The 15,477-nt window shown below is 46.2% G+C and overlaps 7 protein-coding genes across 7 annotated transcripts; 3 read left to right on the top strand and 4 right to left on the bottom strand.

Annotated features, from left to right (window-relative positions):
* Positions 1-82: 82 nt before the first annotated feature.
* On the bottom strand, positions 83-815 carry M431DRAFT_74494 (hypothetical protein; the record flags this gene model as incomplete). Its single annotated transcript, XM_024922232.1, has 2 exons — positions 83-408; positions 470-815. 2 exons carry the CDS (start codon positions 813-815, stop codon positions 83-85), a joined length of 672 nt encoding a protein of 223 aa, XP_024778136.1.
* Positions 816-1,891: 1,076 nt separating this feature from the next.
* Positions 1,892-4,027, top strand: M431DRAFT_503461 (hypothetical protein). Its single transcript, XM_024918305.1, has 3 exons — positions 1,892-2,592; positions 2,684-2,818; positions 2,910-4,027. The coding sequence occupies exons 1-3, from the start codon at positions 2,026-2,028 to the stop codon at positions 3,891-3,893; spliced, it is 1,686 nt and encodes a 561-aa protein (XP_024778135.1). The 5' UTR covers positions 1,892-2,025; the 3' UTR covers positions 3,894-4,027.
* Positions 4,028-4,561: 534 nt separating this feature from the next.
* Positions 4,562-5,970, bottom strand: M431DRAFT_74484 (hypothetical protein; the record flags this gene model as incomplete). The annotated part of the gene is made up of 2 exons (XM_024922229.1): positions 4,562-4,705; positions 4,780-5,970. 2 exons carry the CDS (start codon positions 5,968-5,970, stop codon positions 4,562-4,564), a joined length of 1,335 nt encoding a protein of 444 aa, XP_024778134.1.
* Positions 5,971-6,869: 899 nt separating this feature from the next.
* On the bottom strand, positions 6,870-8,677 carry M431DRAFT_105640 (hypothetical protein). Its single transcript, XM_024911589.1, has 4 exons — positions 8,573-8,677; positions 8,214-8,504; positions 7,704-8,136; positions 6,870-7,642 (listed from the first exon to the last, which is right to left on the bottom strand). Exons 1-4 carry the CDS (start codon positions 8,592-8,594, stop codon positions 6,895-6,897), a joined length of 1,494 nt encoding a protein of 497 aa, XP_024778133.1. The 5' UTR covers positions 8,595-8,677; the 3' UTR covers positions 6,870-6,894.
* A 692-nt stretch (positions 8,678-9,369) lies between these two features.
* M431DRAFT_490087 (hypothetical protein) lies at positions 9,370-10,465 on the top strand (the record flags this gene model as incomplete). The annotated part of the gene is made up of 2 exons (XM_024916758.1): positions 9,370-10,280; positions 10,342-10,465. 2 exons carry the CDS (start codon positions 9,370-9,372, stop codon positions 10,463-10,465), a joined length of 1,035 nt encoding a protein of 344 aa, XP_024778132.1.
* Positions 10,466-11,036: 571 nt separating this feature from the next.
* M431DRAFT_13025 (hypothetical protein) lies at positions 11,037-12,864 on the bottom strand (the record flags this gene model as incomplete). The annotated part of the gene is made up of 2 exons (XM_024912441.1): positions 12,699-12,864; positions 11,037-12,640 (listed from the first exon to the last, which is right to left on the bottom strand). Exons 1-2 carry the CDS (start codon positions 12,787-12,789, stop codon positions 11,037-11,039), a joined length of 1,695 nt encoding a protein of 564 aa, XP_024778131.1. The 5' UTR covers positions 12,790-12,864.
* Positions 12,865-14,392: 1,528 nt separating this feature from the next.
* Positions 14,393-15,445, top strand: M431DRAFT_105635 (hypothetical protein; the record flags this gene model as incomplete). Its single annotated transcript, XM_024911588.1, has 1 exon — positions 14,393-15,445. The coding sequence occupies one exon, from the start codon at positions 14,393-14,395 to the stop codon at positions 15,389-15,391; it is 999 nt and encodes a 332-aa protein (XP_024778130.1). The 3' UTR covers positions 15,392-15,445.
* Positions 15,446-15,477: the final 32 nt, after the last annotated feature.

Genomic DNA, 15,477 nt, shown 5'->3' with positions numbered 1-15,477 from the left:
TACTCGAAGTTCCTGCAAAGTGCCAGATCCAAAGTAAGGAGAAATCATCAACATAGCATCCGTAGCTATTCTTAGTATCCACTTATTGAGCAGATGCAGAAGAGGCCTTTTCCTTCTCTTGAAGTGCTTTCTGGACTGCAGGGCGGTCTAAAAGACGCTTCATCCAAGCCACGTAGTTCGGGGCCTCTTTGTCTAGATCAACACCTGCAGATTCCACTGCATTCTGCCCGATCAAAGACCAAGTGATAAAACTCAAGTCTGCATACGTTGCCTTTTCCCCGACCAAGTAATTTTTACCTTCCAGTATGGTGTTCAGTACACCAATGACACGCTTAATCTCGTTCAAATAACGCTCCTTTGCAGAGGGCAGTTGCTCATGATGAAGCCTTGCAAACCAAGTATATTGGCCTATATCGTTATTTCCGAATTAATTTTGACACTATAGCCGGCTGTTATGCATTGGACTTACCAAAGTATGGGCCTTGCCCCGAGACTTGAAAGTATAGGAACTGCTTCTCGAGCCACTTTTCCGGACTTTGTGAACCATGAGAAATCTTCTGCTCAGTATCATAATTCTCAATAAGGTATTCGATGATGGCACCCGATTCCCACAATGTGATACCAGTATTAGGGTCTCGAATTGCAGGCACACGGCCATTTGGGTTTACGTCGGTGTAAGGGGCTGATTTGATGGTGGCGGGTGTCTCATAAACAAGAGTATAGGGTAGCTCTAACTCTTGGAGGATGATAACCACTTTCCAGGGATTTGGCCCGCTGCTATGAGCGTGAAGAGTGATGGGCTTGATTGAAGACATTGTAAAAAAAGTAGCAGTCAATATTCTTAATGCGAAACTTTGCTGAGAAGACTGGAGAAAAGCCGATGATGAAGCTGCGACTATTAGTTCTCAAGGCGCTTTAAATAAAACCACTATACCTTTGGTACGATGATCAAACCAACAATCCTACTCAAATCCGTCCGTTAGTGTTAGGCTGAATAATTGTTACACCTGAGTTGTTAAGCTCGGAGAGAAAACACACCGATCGCATTCGACATGGTCAACCCTCTGCTGATCAACATCGGAGAATAACAAGCGAGACGTCACAGATAATCGTATGGGTCACCCATTCTAGGATCGGTTTTGGCGCACAAGGATATGCCAAGCATGCACCTAGAATCGACTCCGATGCATGTTTTGAGAACTTTTGTCAAACCTTGATTGCAAAGCATAGCCTCGTTCAAATCTTGTACAATCGATTTCACCGACTACACTGTCAAACTTAGTCCCGGCAGATGCATGCCCTTGAGAAACGGTTGTGGCACTTGTCTCGGAATGTGAATTCCGAAATCCGGTCCAACGAAAGCTAACAAGGATCATGCCGAGATATCAACTGCTTTGGCTAGCTTAATGCGGAAGCATTTTGAGAGCTGATAGTTAGCCGCGCGCGTTTAAGAATCATTGGATAGTGGCCGAATTTGTCAGCTGTCTTACCAGTCACTCACTGTTGTTTATGTTCTTGCCTTGAACTCCTATTTTGACCAAACCAATCGGCAAGTATTCTTGAAACGCTTGTGTTGATTCGGGCAAGGCGGAGTACTTTACCGTAGACCCCTACTCATACAACCCCCCCTCGTGAAATCTATGCATATTGGGAAATAGCTTTCCTCTAAACTCATATACTGTTGTCTACATTCGGAGTACAGCAAGCGGGACAGATATCGCAATATGGTTGGTGTTGCGGGACGTAGTAAAGCTTGTACCACCTGCAAGGCGCGGCATGTGAGGTGCGGTATGTCAATCGCTCGCACTCTTTGACCGTTGCACCATTCTGGATGTGGACTGACGCAATCCAATGGCTGCGGTAGATGCACGGCATCCAACTTGTGGCCGTTGCGAAAAGGGCGGTTTTCAGTGCCAAGGCTATCGCCGCCCCCTTCGATTCATTAATTCCACAGGGCGAAGCGCCAAGAGTAATCTATTGCCGCAGGGAGGAGGCAGTACTCGTAGCATCTCAAGGCCACAGGACATGAAGGGCGGTGCTGACAATCACAACGTTGGAAATGCAACCCTATCCAGACCGACGATTGACAATTTGCGCTTCTTTGACACGCCGCCCTCAGGGCTATTTTCCCAATCTTGCTTACGTATTTGGCCATCTAATGACATTGTTTTCACCACTTCATACGCACATGTCGCCATTGCAACCACTGCGGCTGACGACAATATCAGCGCCCTTATCATCGGTAGCCGTGTCTGGGCCCAACTTCATGGAGATGTCGCCAAACACGTCCAAAAATTCGTTTACAACCTTCTCATTGCGCAAGGTATGGGCCTGGGAGTGCTGGAGAGTCACCAATGGATCGGTGGCGGCATGCAGCCCTCGGCGCTTGAACTGTCTGTTGAAGCTGCTGCGCTGGCTCTTCATGGGCGTCTCACAAAGCATACAGTCAACTTGCAGCAGGCAATCGTGGTATATCAATTAGCGCTACGTCAACTCAGGATTCAACTCTCTTCTACTGATGGCAACTTCATGCCGTCACCGACTCTCAACGTATCACTACTAACGGTTGTCATGAACATGGCGCTTTTTGAGGTGAGTTGTTTGTGTACCATATGATTACTGCGAAGTGACACTGAAATGCTGGTCTTTTCATGCACTGCTAACATTTTATCATAAACGAAAGTGGATCACGAATTCAGCCAGCAATGGATGGAAAGAACATGTTCGCGGTTTGGCCGCATGGGTAGAAAAATGTGGCCCCGAAGCCTTTCGACAGGAAGATATGAGACTCGCATTTGAGAGAGCCAGGGCACATATTGCAAGTAACCCTTCTCAACTCTCGTTCAAGACTTCTGAACATTTTGTCTCGTGCCGACTTCCTTGTTCTGTAGCTGACATGGAGCCTCTAGATGCTGCTTCATATGGAAGAAGCCCGGAGAACCTACCTCGAAGACCCCTGCTGGCAAAGTATTCCTTGGAGTGAGAATCCGAGTCAAAAATCCTTTGCCAATCGCTATATCGATATTGTTTGTTGTATCCCAGGCATCTTGGAAGATGAAAAGCTGCGCGTTACGATGCGGCAAGAATACGCCTCAAGCGACAGAACATGGCCACATGATCTATACGAATCACTGAGGCAGCGAGTCGTCCTCCTATATCTTAAGCTTCTAAACTTACGTTGGGAGTGGGAGTTGCAGCATCCCGACTGCTGTTTCGAGGTATTCCAAGAATCCAGGATAGAAAGAGCAGATGTGTTGTCCGTCAGTGAAGCCACGGGTCAGCCAATCTTCAATTCTGTGCTATTCTTCACAGACTTCCGACGAGCCGTAGAGATCAACTTCTACCACTCTTGTTTACTCATTTTGCATGATATTGCAGGCGACTTGGGCATCATGGACGAGCTCAAAGAGCACCAGTCATCACGCTCGTGCTTCTCGTACAAGACAAATCCTCCGCTAACATTCCCACACGAAACTGAACCAGATCGTAACGCTGTACGTGATATCTGCCGTAGTGTGGAGTTCCTTCTGCAGCCGACACATGGGCCAGCGGGCGGCTATGTTCTCATGTTCCCTTTGCGCGTCGCACAGATATACCATGATATTCGGCTACCATCACGAGATTACAGCAAAGAACAAGTGAATGATATAAACACAGAAACATCTATGTCAGATGACTACTACGGGGATGAGTCGGATGTTCGCATTGTAGAGACGCAGTCTGGAATGAGCGTTGATCAATCTGTTGTGGACCATACAAGTTTTTCCGGCCTCGAGGAGCAAATCGAGAGGGTGAGAATGGATAGCCCACAGAAAGAAAATACTATATTAGAAGCGGAAAACAGCACAGCAACCAAGCTCGAACAACGTGCTATTGTTTCGGAATGGATCTAGAAGGTTATGCGATACATTAACAACGTACATGGGTTTAGCATATCGAAAAGCTATACTTCTTAGATCATGATGTTTGGACGAAAGAGAAGAAAAGAATTCAGATATCATTAGCATTTCAAAAAAGGAACGTTGCATGACTCTGTGATTGAGCTCGCTTTGTGATTCCCGGCTGTTCTCTGTTTCCACACGTAGTTGTTCCCAGTGCTGCTGCCATAGATTTGGGTCTTCAATCTCACATCTTATGCAAGAGGAAAGGCAGCTCTCAATATAATGATAAGTTCCTCAGGCTAGTTGTATACTTACATTAATTAACTTTTAAATCGAATGAGAATTCTCGGTAAGTAAGCACAGTTTTTCATAAGCGTTAAATGTTTAAGATTTGGTAAGGATGTATTAGGGTATTGAACGACAACACTGCTCTTAACTTGACACGCCCAAGTCACTTATCCAACCCTTGATATACGATATGGGTACGTATTGAACATAGAAACATATATACAGAAATGAGAATGATATAGAGGTATAGTCTTGTGAAGTGAGAGTAGCTATTGGCCATCGTCATTATCCCTTATTAAGGTGGGCAAAACGAACAATGCCGCGAGAAGCAAGTGAAAGGTGTGGAGGTACCACACCATTAGACACTTAAGATTGAGCAAGCACTGGCTATTTCAAGGGTTCCAAGGAGATTGTGCCCGGCTTCCAGTCAATAGTACACCGCCGTTCTCAGTGACTAAGATAGGATCTTCCAGTCTTATACCGAAGCCCACTTTCTTTCCGAGAAAGGCTGCCTCCTCTGTAGTGACGTAAATGCCCTAATCCCATTAGTTGTCAGCAAGACTAATAACAGAAGAGACGTTGGGACATTTTCCCAACGTGTAGATCATACCGGCTCATTTGTGGCTACTTCAGCCAGTTTTAACTTTTGATCATTAGCACCATTCAGATATGGTGGCTCGTGTCCTTCCAGGCCAAGTCCGTGTCCCAATCGGTGGGTGTAGTATTGGCCATACCCAGCACGCTTTATGACATCGCGAGAGGCACCGTCGATTGCCGAGCACGCTTCACCTGCATGCATGTGCGACAAACCAGCTGACTGCGCGTCCCAAACTATTTGCCAAACGGCCATGAGGTCGTCACTAACGGTGGCTCCGGTTGGTAGAATTGTGCGTGTTACGTCGCTGCAATATCCATGAAGTTCCGACCCAATGTCGATAAGGACAAATTCACCCTCCTGTAGCGTTCGGCCGGTCTCACCGCCATGGGGTAGAGCCGCCTGATCGCCAAACAGCGCCAGCACCCAAAATCCATGACCCACGCCAGCACGTGTGAATAGTGCCTGGGAGGCGTCGATAACTTCTTCTTGAGTCATACCAATTTGGATGCACCTTTGCAGGGACTGAACCAGTGCAAGCGTGAAAGAGTTGATTCCTTTCAGCAGAGCGATTTCGTCCAAAGACTTGATGGAACGGAGAGACTGGATGGTTTCTGACATAGGCACAACTTCAATTCCTGCCTTTTGCAGGCCGGCTGCAATCATAAAACGCGCATGCTCGTCGATCATCACTTTCTCGTAGCCCGTGCCTCGAGCGAGCGCTTCATATGGCGACTCTTCTTCGATCCAAGTGATTGTCGTTTTGTTGTCGAAAACCATGTCGAGTTTTGCAATGCGGCCAGCTTCAAACTTGGGTACTAACGTTGTGAATTGGCCATCCTTGTCAATGATCATCAGAAATGGGCGCTCTGAGAGATGAAAGCTTGAAGAAATGTTTGCATAATAAGACGTTGAAGCTGATGGTTCGGCGATGAAAGCATCGACCCCAGCGGCGTCCAGTTCGAGTGCCAGAGCCTTCTGACGACCAAGAAACTCGGACCGGCGAATCGGCGGAACCGATAACAGAGAGAGATGCGGCTCGAGGTGATTCCAGGCACATGTTTCCAACGGCGACGTCAAGCTAGACTTGGATTTGGGAGAAGGGTACGTCAGGGCTGCCAGAGCTAGCAACACGCAAAACAGTCCGGTCGGCAACAAAACTTTCCAGAAGATCCTGTTGCTAATTGATGCGGGCGGATATACCATCCCTTTCACTTCAACTGCTTTTGGAGCGAGTAGATATCGCTTCTCTGCATCGTTTCCAACTGACATCTTGGCGTATCACCTCCGGTTTAACGCGCGAGTGATTTGTGAAATCAGCAGGGACGCCAATTCCAAGGCAGCGCAAAACAACAGGATTTCCACTAGCGTAGAGCCCCGGTTCGGTTGACAAAGCAAGGATGCGCAATGCACCGTGTTGGAAAATACGCTGCAACCCGCCCATCGTATCTGAGCCTGTAATTTACTCTTTGATCATTCAAATCCATTGGAGAAATCGCTTGACGGCCTTCGAAATTGATGTAGTATTCCACAAGGTATCTGTTGCCACTGGCGGGTTGCATCGTTCACTCTCAACTGGCACTGTGCCATATCCCTCAACACCTAGGTAGGTAGGTGGCAACTACGATCTTTCTTTACCAGAAGCCGATTGTTGTTCACTCTGGCGATTGGTTGCTGCTAAACTTGACAGAAGTAGGGATGGAATTAAAGATTGCAGAAGTAAGCTGCGTCGTGATCCGCAAGACAGTATGCATATCATCGGTAGTAAGAGTATGTCGTCGGAATCCGTGCGATTCGAAGTGCGCACAAGAGATGCTGTCAACGCCGACCGTTTTTGTGTTTAGGGAAAAAAAGCAAGGAAAGAAAAAAAAAGGTATCAGGCCGAGAAACCTAGGACTGGATAAAAATAATTGTTGTTGTTCTGGTGTAACCGATATGGCATCCGGCTTCCAGGTCTCTGGTCGAGGAGCTAGGTAAATTCCGACCATAGACAATCTGTAGGCAGCACAAGTGTCGACAGTCCCACCATTCATCCTTTTATACGGGGAAACGATAATGAGTATTTGCTATGGGAATAGATATGGAGGTCAATCCGCCGTATCATGCGCACATATAGGATATGAATCGTCCCTATTTTCTCTGTAGCGGCGTTGATGCTGCTTGTTCTTCGTAAAAGTCACTACTTTCATCATCTTTCTGCAAGGGCCACGCAATGTCAAAGATCGACTCGCCAAGTTGGTCATGAAGGATATCAATCCAAAGAAATTGCTTTAGCTGATGACGTAGCTTATCCCAGCTCTCTACTTCGCAAAGCCTCAGGTTGACTTGTATCCAGGGAACAAGCCAAGCATTATCGGTAGGGCCGAATATCGATATGGCTCCCATCACAAGCAACCAGCAAAGCAAGTGAGGTGAGGATTCGATTGGAAACTTGAGTGTAAGGAGACAGTTTCGAAAGCGCTCCGGGAGATAAGTATGTGGGTATTTAACTCCTTGCCAGTGAAGGAAGACGTGCGATGAGAATGCTAACTGGACTAATCGAATAGATTCATTGAAGGAACCCGACTCGAAAGTCATATTGAGTAAACGATACATTACGGGCGCCATTGTATTTAAGAGGATTTCTTTTGGTAGCCGGCGCTTGTGTTCTGCAGCTGAGTTAATTACCAAGCAGAATCTTCTCAAGACACTCCAGGTATTTCCTAGTTTCTCATCAATATTTAGGTGTTCTAGGCTGGAATACGTCTCCTGCTGAGTTGGGCTTGAGTGTTGTGTCATGAACTGTTTAAAATCCGGATATGGCATCAAAAATTCCGACGATGGTTCAGTGAAGAAGACTGTCTTGGTACCATAGCTGAGTGCTATTCCCAAATCGCATCTAGAGTCCAGTGATAGCTTAGCAGATGAGAACTTAGCTCCGGAATGTGGCCGTCACTTACTTCAAGAGCTCTATTGAGAGTTTCGGGTGGTAACTGAAAGTGGACAAACCTCCTCTCAACTGAACAATCCTCCGGAGGCCGTCAATATGTGTCTTTGCGGTCTCATAGTCATTAATCATGTGCGCATGGCCAGCAAGGGCCAAAACAACAAGGATTGTAGGATCCGATATCTTGACCTCTTCATGTTTCGCCGCTAACCTCTCGCGGAGCAGCTGAAGTGCTCTAGAATGATGCATGATTACCGTTTTAACCGCCCCGGGATTGTTCTGGCTAGACGTATGCATGAAATAAGTCTGGGATGTGAAAAGGACAGTATGAAGATATGCGGCGTCTTGCGTCATGAGCTCGAACCACATTCGATCAAAATTGTCCTTTTTGTCAAAATTGATGCATCTTTCAAGAGGATAAATGACTCTTTTAGCCATAAAGGAGACTTGTTTTGGGCAATGGAAGTGAGCATTAGCAGTGCGCTTTTTGGCCGGTGCAAGGCAAGTACGGGGTGATGATTACATTTCAAGATGTCTTTGATCAACGCTGGCTCCACAGAATCTGCAAACTGTGTGAACGATACCTCAGATCCCACCTTTGGAGGGATGTGCGAATAACGCATGTTGATCGATAATCCGGGCGATACATCATCGCCATTGTAGCCCAAGTCACCCAGAGCAGGCTGGTGGTCTCCTCGCTTCACTTTTCGGGTCTTGCCTCGATTCTTCCCCAACATCACATGTCTTCTGATCAACTTTCGTTTGTTTGCCTCTGTGCTTCCGATTCCATCCGAAATAATGAATGGCATCTCCGCTGAATCATTTATTGCTCTGTTAGACGGATAAGTTCTTTTTAGGTACACACAGATATCAGTTACGTACCAACGCCATCTATAGGAGTCATCTTAGATATCTAGCTCAACCCGTTCCGGTCAAGCAGTATTATGAGTTGGACCAAATTATTGACCCTCTTAGCATTGATGTCAGAGTGTTGAACTAGGCGGAAATTGGCAATTTGGTCGTTTCGCAAAACGAGGTACGTGGTAAGATGAGTTGGAAAGAGTTCATCCTCTAGGGCCACGACCCATCTGCAACTGACTGTTTTCTGATTAAAGGCAAGCGTTGAAAGGAATTGTCTGCGTCCAGGTGGTTCGAGAATCATCCTCAAGCGTGTTGGAGAGCGTGTTGCGTAGGCTGGCATTGTGGCACAGCAACTCCAAAGTATCCACATGAGGTTAGCCGTCGCCGGCATTTTGAGGACCCCCTGATGATATGGAGATGAGACACTATTTGGCCAATCATATACATTTAAATCTGAAAGCTGGAGACCATACCTAATCCAGTAACCAATATCCTGCATTAGTGTCGCCTCATTCGGACGTTCTGTTTGACTCTGTAATTTCGTCTCGGTGCCATTGCTCGTAGGCGATTACTGACTGGGCAATAGTGTCAAAGGATGCTGATGAAGAGATTTTAAAACGGTCTTAACTCCGTGCCCAAATGGATCAGATACACGCACAAATGTGTATATATAGGTAGTGCTATCATCTGCCTTCTTCTCCTCAATAGTTGTCCGAAAGTGTGACATCTATTATACATCGAGTTAGACTGCTCTCTTCATCTTCTGAATTCATTTTATATTTCCGCCCAGTCGGAGAGTATCAACCGTCCAGTTCACCATGACATCTTCCAAAGAGCTGCCCCCGTTCACCTCTCCATTTTTCCCCAACTTATTTATCAAGAATCAATTCTTCACCAAACCTCGATTTCCTCCTCAAAGCACAAATCTTTCCGACAAAGTTGCCATTGTCACAGGTTCCAATACCGGCTTGGGTTTGGAATGTGCTCGTCAATTGCTTTCTCATAAGCTTTCACGCCTGATTATTGCTGTCAGATCTTCAGCAAAAGGCGAGGCTGCAGCCTCTAGTCTTCGGAAACAGTTTCCCAAATCCAGCATTGAGGTATGGCAGCTGGATATGTCTTCCTACGACTCTGTCCAAGCTTTTGCAGCGCGACTTGATAAGGAACTGTCTCGACTCGACGTTGCCATCTTGAACGCGGGAATGGGAAGAGCGGCTTTTGGTACTTCACCAGATACCGGACATGAGGAGAATGTACAGGTCAACTATCTGTCCACGATGTTGTTATCGATTCTTCTTCTCCCCATACTGAAGAAGAAATCGCCGGTAGGATTTCCCGGACGATTGACAATAGTTACGTCAATGCTCTCAATCACTGCCAAATTCGCAGTAAAAAGCGAGGTTCCTCTTCTTCCTGCATTTGACAGAGCCGATTTGTTCGATCCTCTTGATAATTATCCAACCTCAAAGCTCTTGGGTCAGTTATTCATATGGAAACTCACAGATATGGTATCGGCAGATGATGTCGTTGTAAATCTTGTCGAACCAGGATTTGTCAAAGGAACAGAATTGCAACGCGATATCGGGGGCGCAACAAGGATTATACTTAATCTCTTCAAGTCCATCAGCGCTCGATCTGTAAAGGTCGGTGCCTCAACATATATGGATGCAGCGATCGTTAAAGGGAAGGAATCGCATGGCTGTGTCATTATGAACTGGACCATTGCACCGTAAGTGGCAAATGATGTTTTTGCAGCACTAGCTACTTCTTTTGTTAACTTCGCAATCTAGGTACGCACCTTTCCAATATACTGCTGAAGGCAAGGAGATCATGAAGAGATTGTGGGAAGAGACTTTAAATGAGTTTAAGTTTATTGATGTCAATAGCATCCTGGGATCTTTAAAGACGGTTTAGCTCTTCGTTTGTTCATCTATTCTATTCTTAATGTCGATCAAGTAGCTCAAGTCCACATTTGAGTAATAAGGCGGAAGGGAGTAAGCATCAATCGAGAACCATAGTTCATTTCTAATTGAAAGGCTATATTAGCATCCAAACTACCACTACGTAACCAATTTTGCTCTTTTTAAGAGCGCTTTCAAAGCCCTTAATTGGTTACCAGTCTTTACAAGTTACCGTGGATTGTATCCATATGATGTACCAATTTTAGGAAATATGAAAATTGCGTCCACATTCCTAGGTTGACGATTGACTCCGACGTTGCTCAACACAAACCTGTTAACTAAATATGGCCCGGCGGGAGCAAAGTGAATTCCAGCTTCCCGTCCTTGGTGTATGATACGTCTAGGCTGAAGCGCAAGTTTAATAGCACTTTGGCACAAGCTTAACCTCAGGGTTAGATTGGATTGAGATACTTGTTGGGTGTGTCGCCCATCGATAGCTTCAGCTGGTCTATTCGGGCGACACCGATTTGGATGTAAATCTTCACTCACAAGATATAACATACCGCAATTACAAAGCAAAATGTTTAAAATTGTATTGAAATGTATTTAACCGCAGACGGTGACTCTGTAAACCTTGCAGTCATTGATCTAAGCCCTATATTCACGTTGTATTGCTCAAAATTCCACCTCGAACTAATCCAGTCATATTTAAATGCTGGAGGGATCATCCCAAGATCATCTCTTCCTAGTTCTTCAATATCTATAATAGCCTGCAGGCACTTTACCAGTACAATGCTGATCCATGTGGCACTATGAGAGACGACTTGTACCAGTAAATTTAAGACCTTTTGCCTAGTTTCGTAATTCCGACACTGAGTAATTATAATCGTCAAAGGGGGAATAAGCCAAAAGTCGAACATGAATTTCACATGGTCTGATATGATTTCCATGTCATTAACCAGTTTCTCGAGTACAATGATGATTTCTCGGTATTGCGTCTTCTTGGTATCCCAAAGCCGGTCGGTGGGATCCAAGCAACACTCTAAATATATTAGAGCTATCAGTACCTCAACTTCGATGGCCCTCAGTTCCAAGCGAGAGCGGATATCCTGGGTTCTGAGCATGCGCTTCAACAAGGGCTTCCATTGTCGAATGTGGGCGATATAACGGCATTGTTCGCCTTCATATTCGAATATCGGTGTCTCAGGACACAATGACATTGAGAATCTCTTGACTAGGCGCATTGTTCTCTCCCAGTTGATGCAAAGTAAAGCCACAGGCAAATCGTTCGTCGGCAAAGTAGGTATTTCGTTTGGCTGAATTCGATCACAGAGGTCTTCCCTACTGTGCGTCCATATATACTGCGGGCACTTGACATAGAGGTGGTAGAAGATATCCTCAAGTCTTGCAGTCCTCTCTTCGTCATCGGTAAGATTGCTGTTGAGGGTGTATCTTGTGGGTTTGTGTCGTCTGGTTTCCGCCTTTAGAAGCCCTAACGCGGATAATAATAACTTGCTTGATGCATCCATGTTTCCTTGAAGCACTTCTAAGATGACAAACATGAGCGTAGATGTGATCAAGGGTCGAATCGAATCGTTGGAATTAATAGTAAGCGCACGCTGGCGACACAAGTAAATCGCTTTAGTGTAATGTTTCAACGCCTCGTGATGATGGTGACGATCAATTTTAAGTCGTGATATATGCTCTCCAGAAGTTAGTTCACGCGCGGTCATTATCTTCTTCTTACCAGTCAGCTGTTCATACGAGAGCTGGGTTGCCTTGGACATTGCCGTGAGGCCGAGAATGGCGGCTCGGACACTTTCTTCTCGCATGAACTCTTGTATCAAATACGCATCAAACCCCAGGCCGCGGCACCACACCTTTATATCACGTAGGATATAATGCCGAAACATGTCGAAGTACCCGACATCCGATGAATTGAGATGGATGGGTGAGAGGCTGCGAGTCAGCTGCGGCGTCGGTAGCACTCTGTCAGTCTGTACAATTCTCCTTTGTACGTTTTTGGGCCGTAAGGTTACGAGCGACCGTGGAGAAGGGTGGATGGTTTGCTGTGTCTTCACTTTTGGCGGCCCATAGCCTAGGCACTGGATGCCTGATTTGACACACCGCTCACATTCCGGCTTCCCTTCGTCGCATTTCAGTTTACGGCGTTTGCATGTACCACAGCCTACGGAATAAATCAGCTCCGGCCAACCACAGAGCGAAGTAATGTGATGTCGACGAACCGCTTCGGACCTTTGAATGCATTGTGCGACGAGGCCTCTCCTTTGACGTCGCCAGATGGCGGATGCCCCAAAAAGCGCCTGCTCGTTCCATATAGGCTTACTCTTGACGCAAGTACTCCGGTTGTAAATCGAGCTTTGGCGGATACCACGGCATGTGATGGCAGAATAGCGAAGAGATTTAGTACTACCTAGGAGCTATCAAAGTGACGTGGCTACATAAAAACCCCGGAATCTCGGGACCTTCAAGATCCCGCTGTATGGAGCTGAGTCAGCTCATATGAGGGTACTAACCTCACTAACGCCCTCCCCTACTGCTACCCACCTAGCTGAAACTCTTCCAGAAGGTATGCCAAGTACGTACTACCCATAACATCGTCTTTAATGGTTTAACATTATGTTAATCTCATGCACCTAAATAATGCAAAGGAAGCTTTATGGGCGGTAATTACATATAATGATACCGTTATGTTATATGGTACTCTAAATTGCAGGAGAGACAGCACTAGGTCATGTTGCCTCTAGATGTTCATTGCCGAAAACACATCTGCATAGGTATACTGGCTTGTTGAATACGTTGTCTAACAAAATTTAAATTGCCCACCTCACATCTTTTGTATTCGTATAACTGGATGCTTCTGTGAAATCTTGTCTCTTATTGTTAAAACTCTGTTAGTATCGTAAATTCTTCTCTCCTGGCTCTCGCCTCGTAAACCAATGCACCAATTGTGTTTAGTGTCCGGTAGATCATGACCTCCCTGCTTCACGTCAGACTCTATAATGCAGGGATCTGCAAAGTTCTTCGCGGTTGTCGTATACGTGCAACGAATCAGAACAACGCTTTCTGCCACTTTGGCACAAGCACGAGCGAATCTGACTCTTTTTCTACAGCATTGGCGTATAGAAGAGAAGCCCGCAACCGGAGCGAAGGCCCACGACTTACGTCTAATGGGCGGTCAAAATAGGGAACGGCATTCCGATTTGCCTATGGAAACAATGAAGCTGCCGGGAGCCAAATCAAGCTATGTACTTTGTCCTTGTGGGACTTACGCCACTCAGCTGGCTACATTTTGCAGAAGGGTAGTCCGGCTAGTTGAGTTGTTCCATGGGCTCGGATAAAATACGCCAATCAAGCGAAATGTTTCTGCCGCAACTAGCGATTCGATCTCTTACCGCCATACTAGTTACACCACCCATATCGCTATTACTCACGCATTTGTGATCCGGTATACTTCTTTCCTTGGACATTATTCGGTTTCAGAACAGCATTGCGTCATTCGGGAACTTATGGATTGCTATGTCCGAGTGAGCTTGTATAATCATACTGGTTGATGAAACTTGGCACACTTAGTAGCTCGGTGCTTTAGGTCGACTGGGATTAGATCGGACTCATTGTTCGGGGTCACTCAATATTCATAGGCATAGTTATGACATCAGTGGATCATGAGGATGGTTGTAATGTAGAAAATATCGGTGAAACGGGCTTGCGACCGGGCCGATCAAGATGATACTAAGGAGGGAATATCTTATAAAAGGCAGTCTGACGCTCCACAGAACAATCGATGAATACACATCCAGTCTCTCACTACAACAGCAAGAGCTCTAGTGAAAACATCATTTCTTTTGAGTGTGTTATATTACCTCAACATTTCATCTACAGTTTGGACATTGTCATGGCTACCAAAAATACTCAGCAAATGAAAGCCATTATTCAACCCGACAAGACTTCTCATGCGCTGATCCTTACCCAGAAGCCAATTCCGATACCTGCTCATCCTCAAGATGTTCTCGTCAGAGTCCATGCAACCACACCCTGCAAAGGCGAGCTGGACTGGGCACTATATGCCCCTGAATACATACTACCTAGCAAGATTCCCATCCCGGGGCAGGATCTTGCTGGGAGTGTACTTTCAGTTCCAGAGGGCAGCAAATTTAAAATCGGAGACTCCGTATATGCACGAATTGAGGCCAATCGTCCCGGCGCTGGTGCAGAGTATGCACTCCCACGGGAAAGCGAACTCGCCCTCAAGCCTAAGAACCTCAGTTGGATTGAGACTGCAGCCACTCCACTAAGTTCATTGACGGCATACCAGGCTCTCTTTACACAAGGAAATATTTGTGTGGCCGCCCTGACAGGAGACCAGATCGCAAAAAACACCAATGCTAATCTTCGTGTCCTCATTACCTCTGCGTCCAGCAGTGTAGGTAGCTGGGCCATCCAGCTCGCTCGAGAGGCAGGCGTCGGAGGCATCATCGGTGTTACCTCTACTAAGAATATCGGCTTTGTTCGTAGCCTAGGCGCTACTGAGATAATCGATTACACGGATCAAGATATTTCGGACTGGGTAGCTTATGATCAATCAAGAGAGGTAGATTTGATCATCGACACGATTGGAGGCCCGTCACTCGCGTATTCATGGCACGCTATAAGAGAGGGAGGTAATATTATTAGTGTTTGCAGTTTCCCAGAGCAGAGTCGCCCCGACGGAGTTACTAAGAAAGCCAACAGCTCATTCTACCTGGTTAATCCTAAGGGCACTGATCTCGATTCGATCACACACCTGATTGAAGCGGACAGAGTCAAACCCATTGTTGACAGTGTGGTTGAATTTGACGATTTTGCAAAGGCTTGGGAGAAGGTTGAGGCAGGCCACACAAGAGGCAAAGTGGTGGTCAAGATCTCTGGAGAAATGTAAGCGGATGGATAGTAGGAGTCTGTTCCTAGCTAGGCACCTGTGTGTTTGTAAAAGGGCACGCACACAGCGCTTGCCTGACATTGCTT

Source organism: Trichoderma harzianum (genome assembly GCF_003025095.1).
Source record: "Trichoderma harzianum CBS 226.95 unplaced genomic scaffold M431scaffold_2, whole genome shotgun sequence".
In the NCBI taxonomy this organism is placed as follows: domain Eukaryota; kingdom Fungi; phylum Ascomycota; class Sordariomycetes; order Hypocreales; family Hypocreaceae; genus Trichoderma; species Trichoderma harzianum.
The sequence above is the reverse complement of the archived record's forward strand: the minus strand, read 5'-3'. Positions and strand labels throughout refer to the sequence as shown.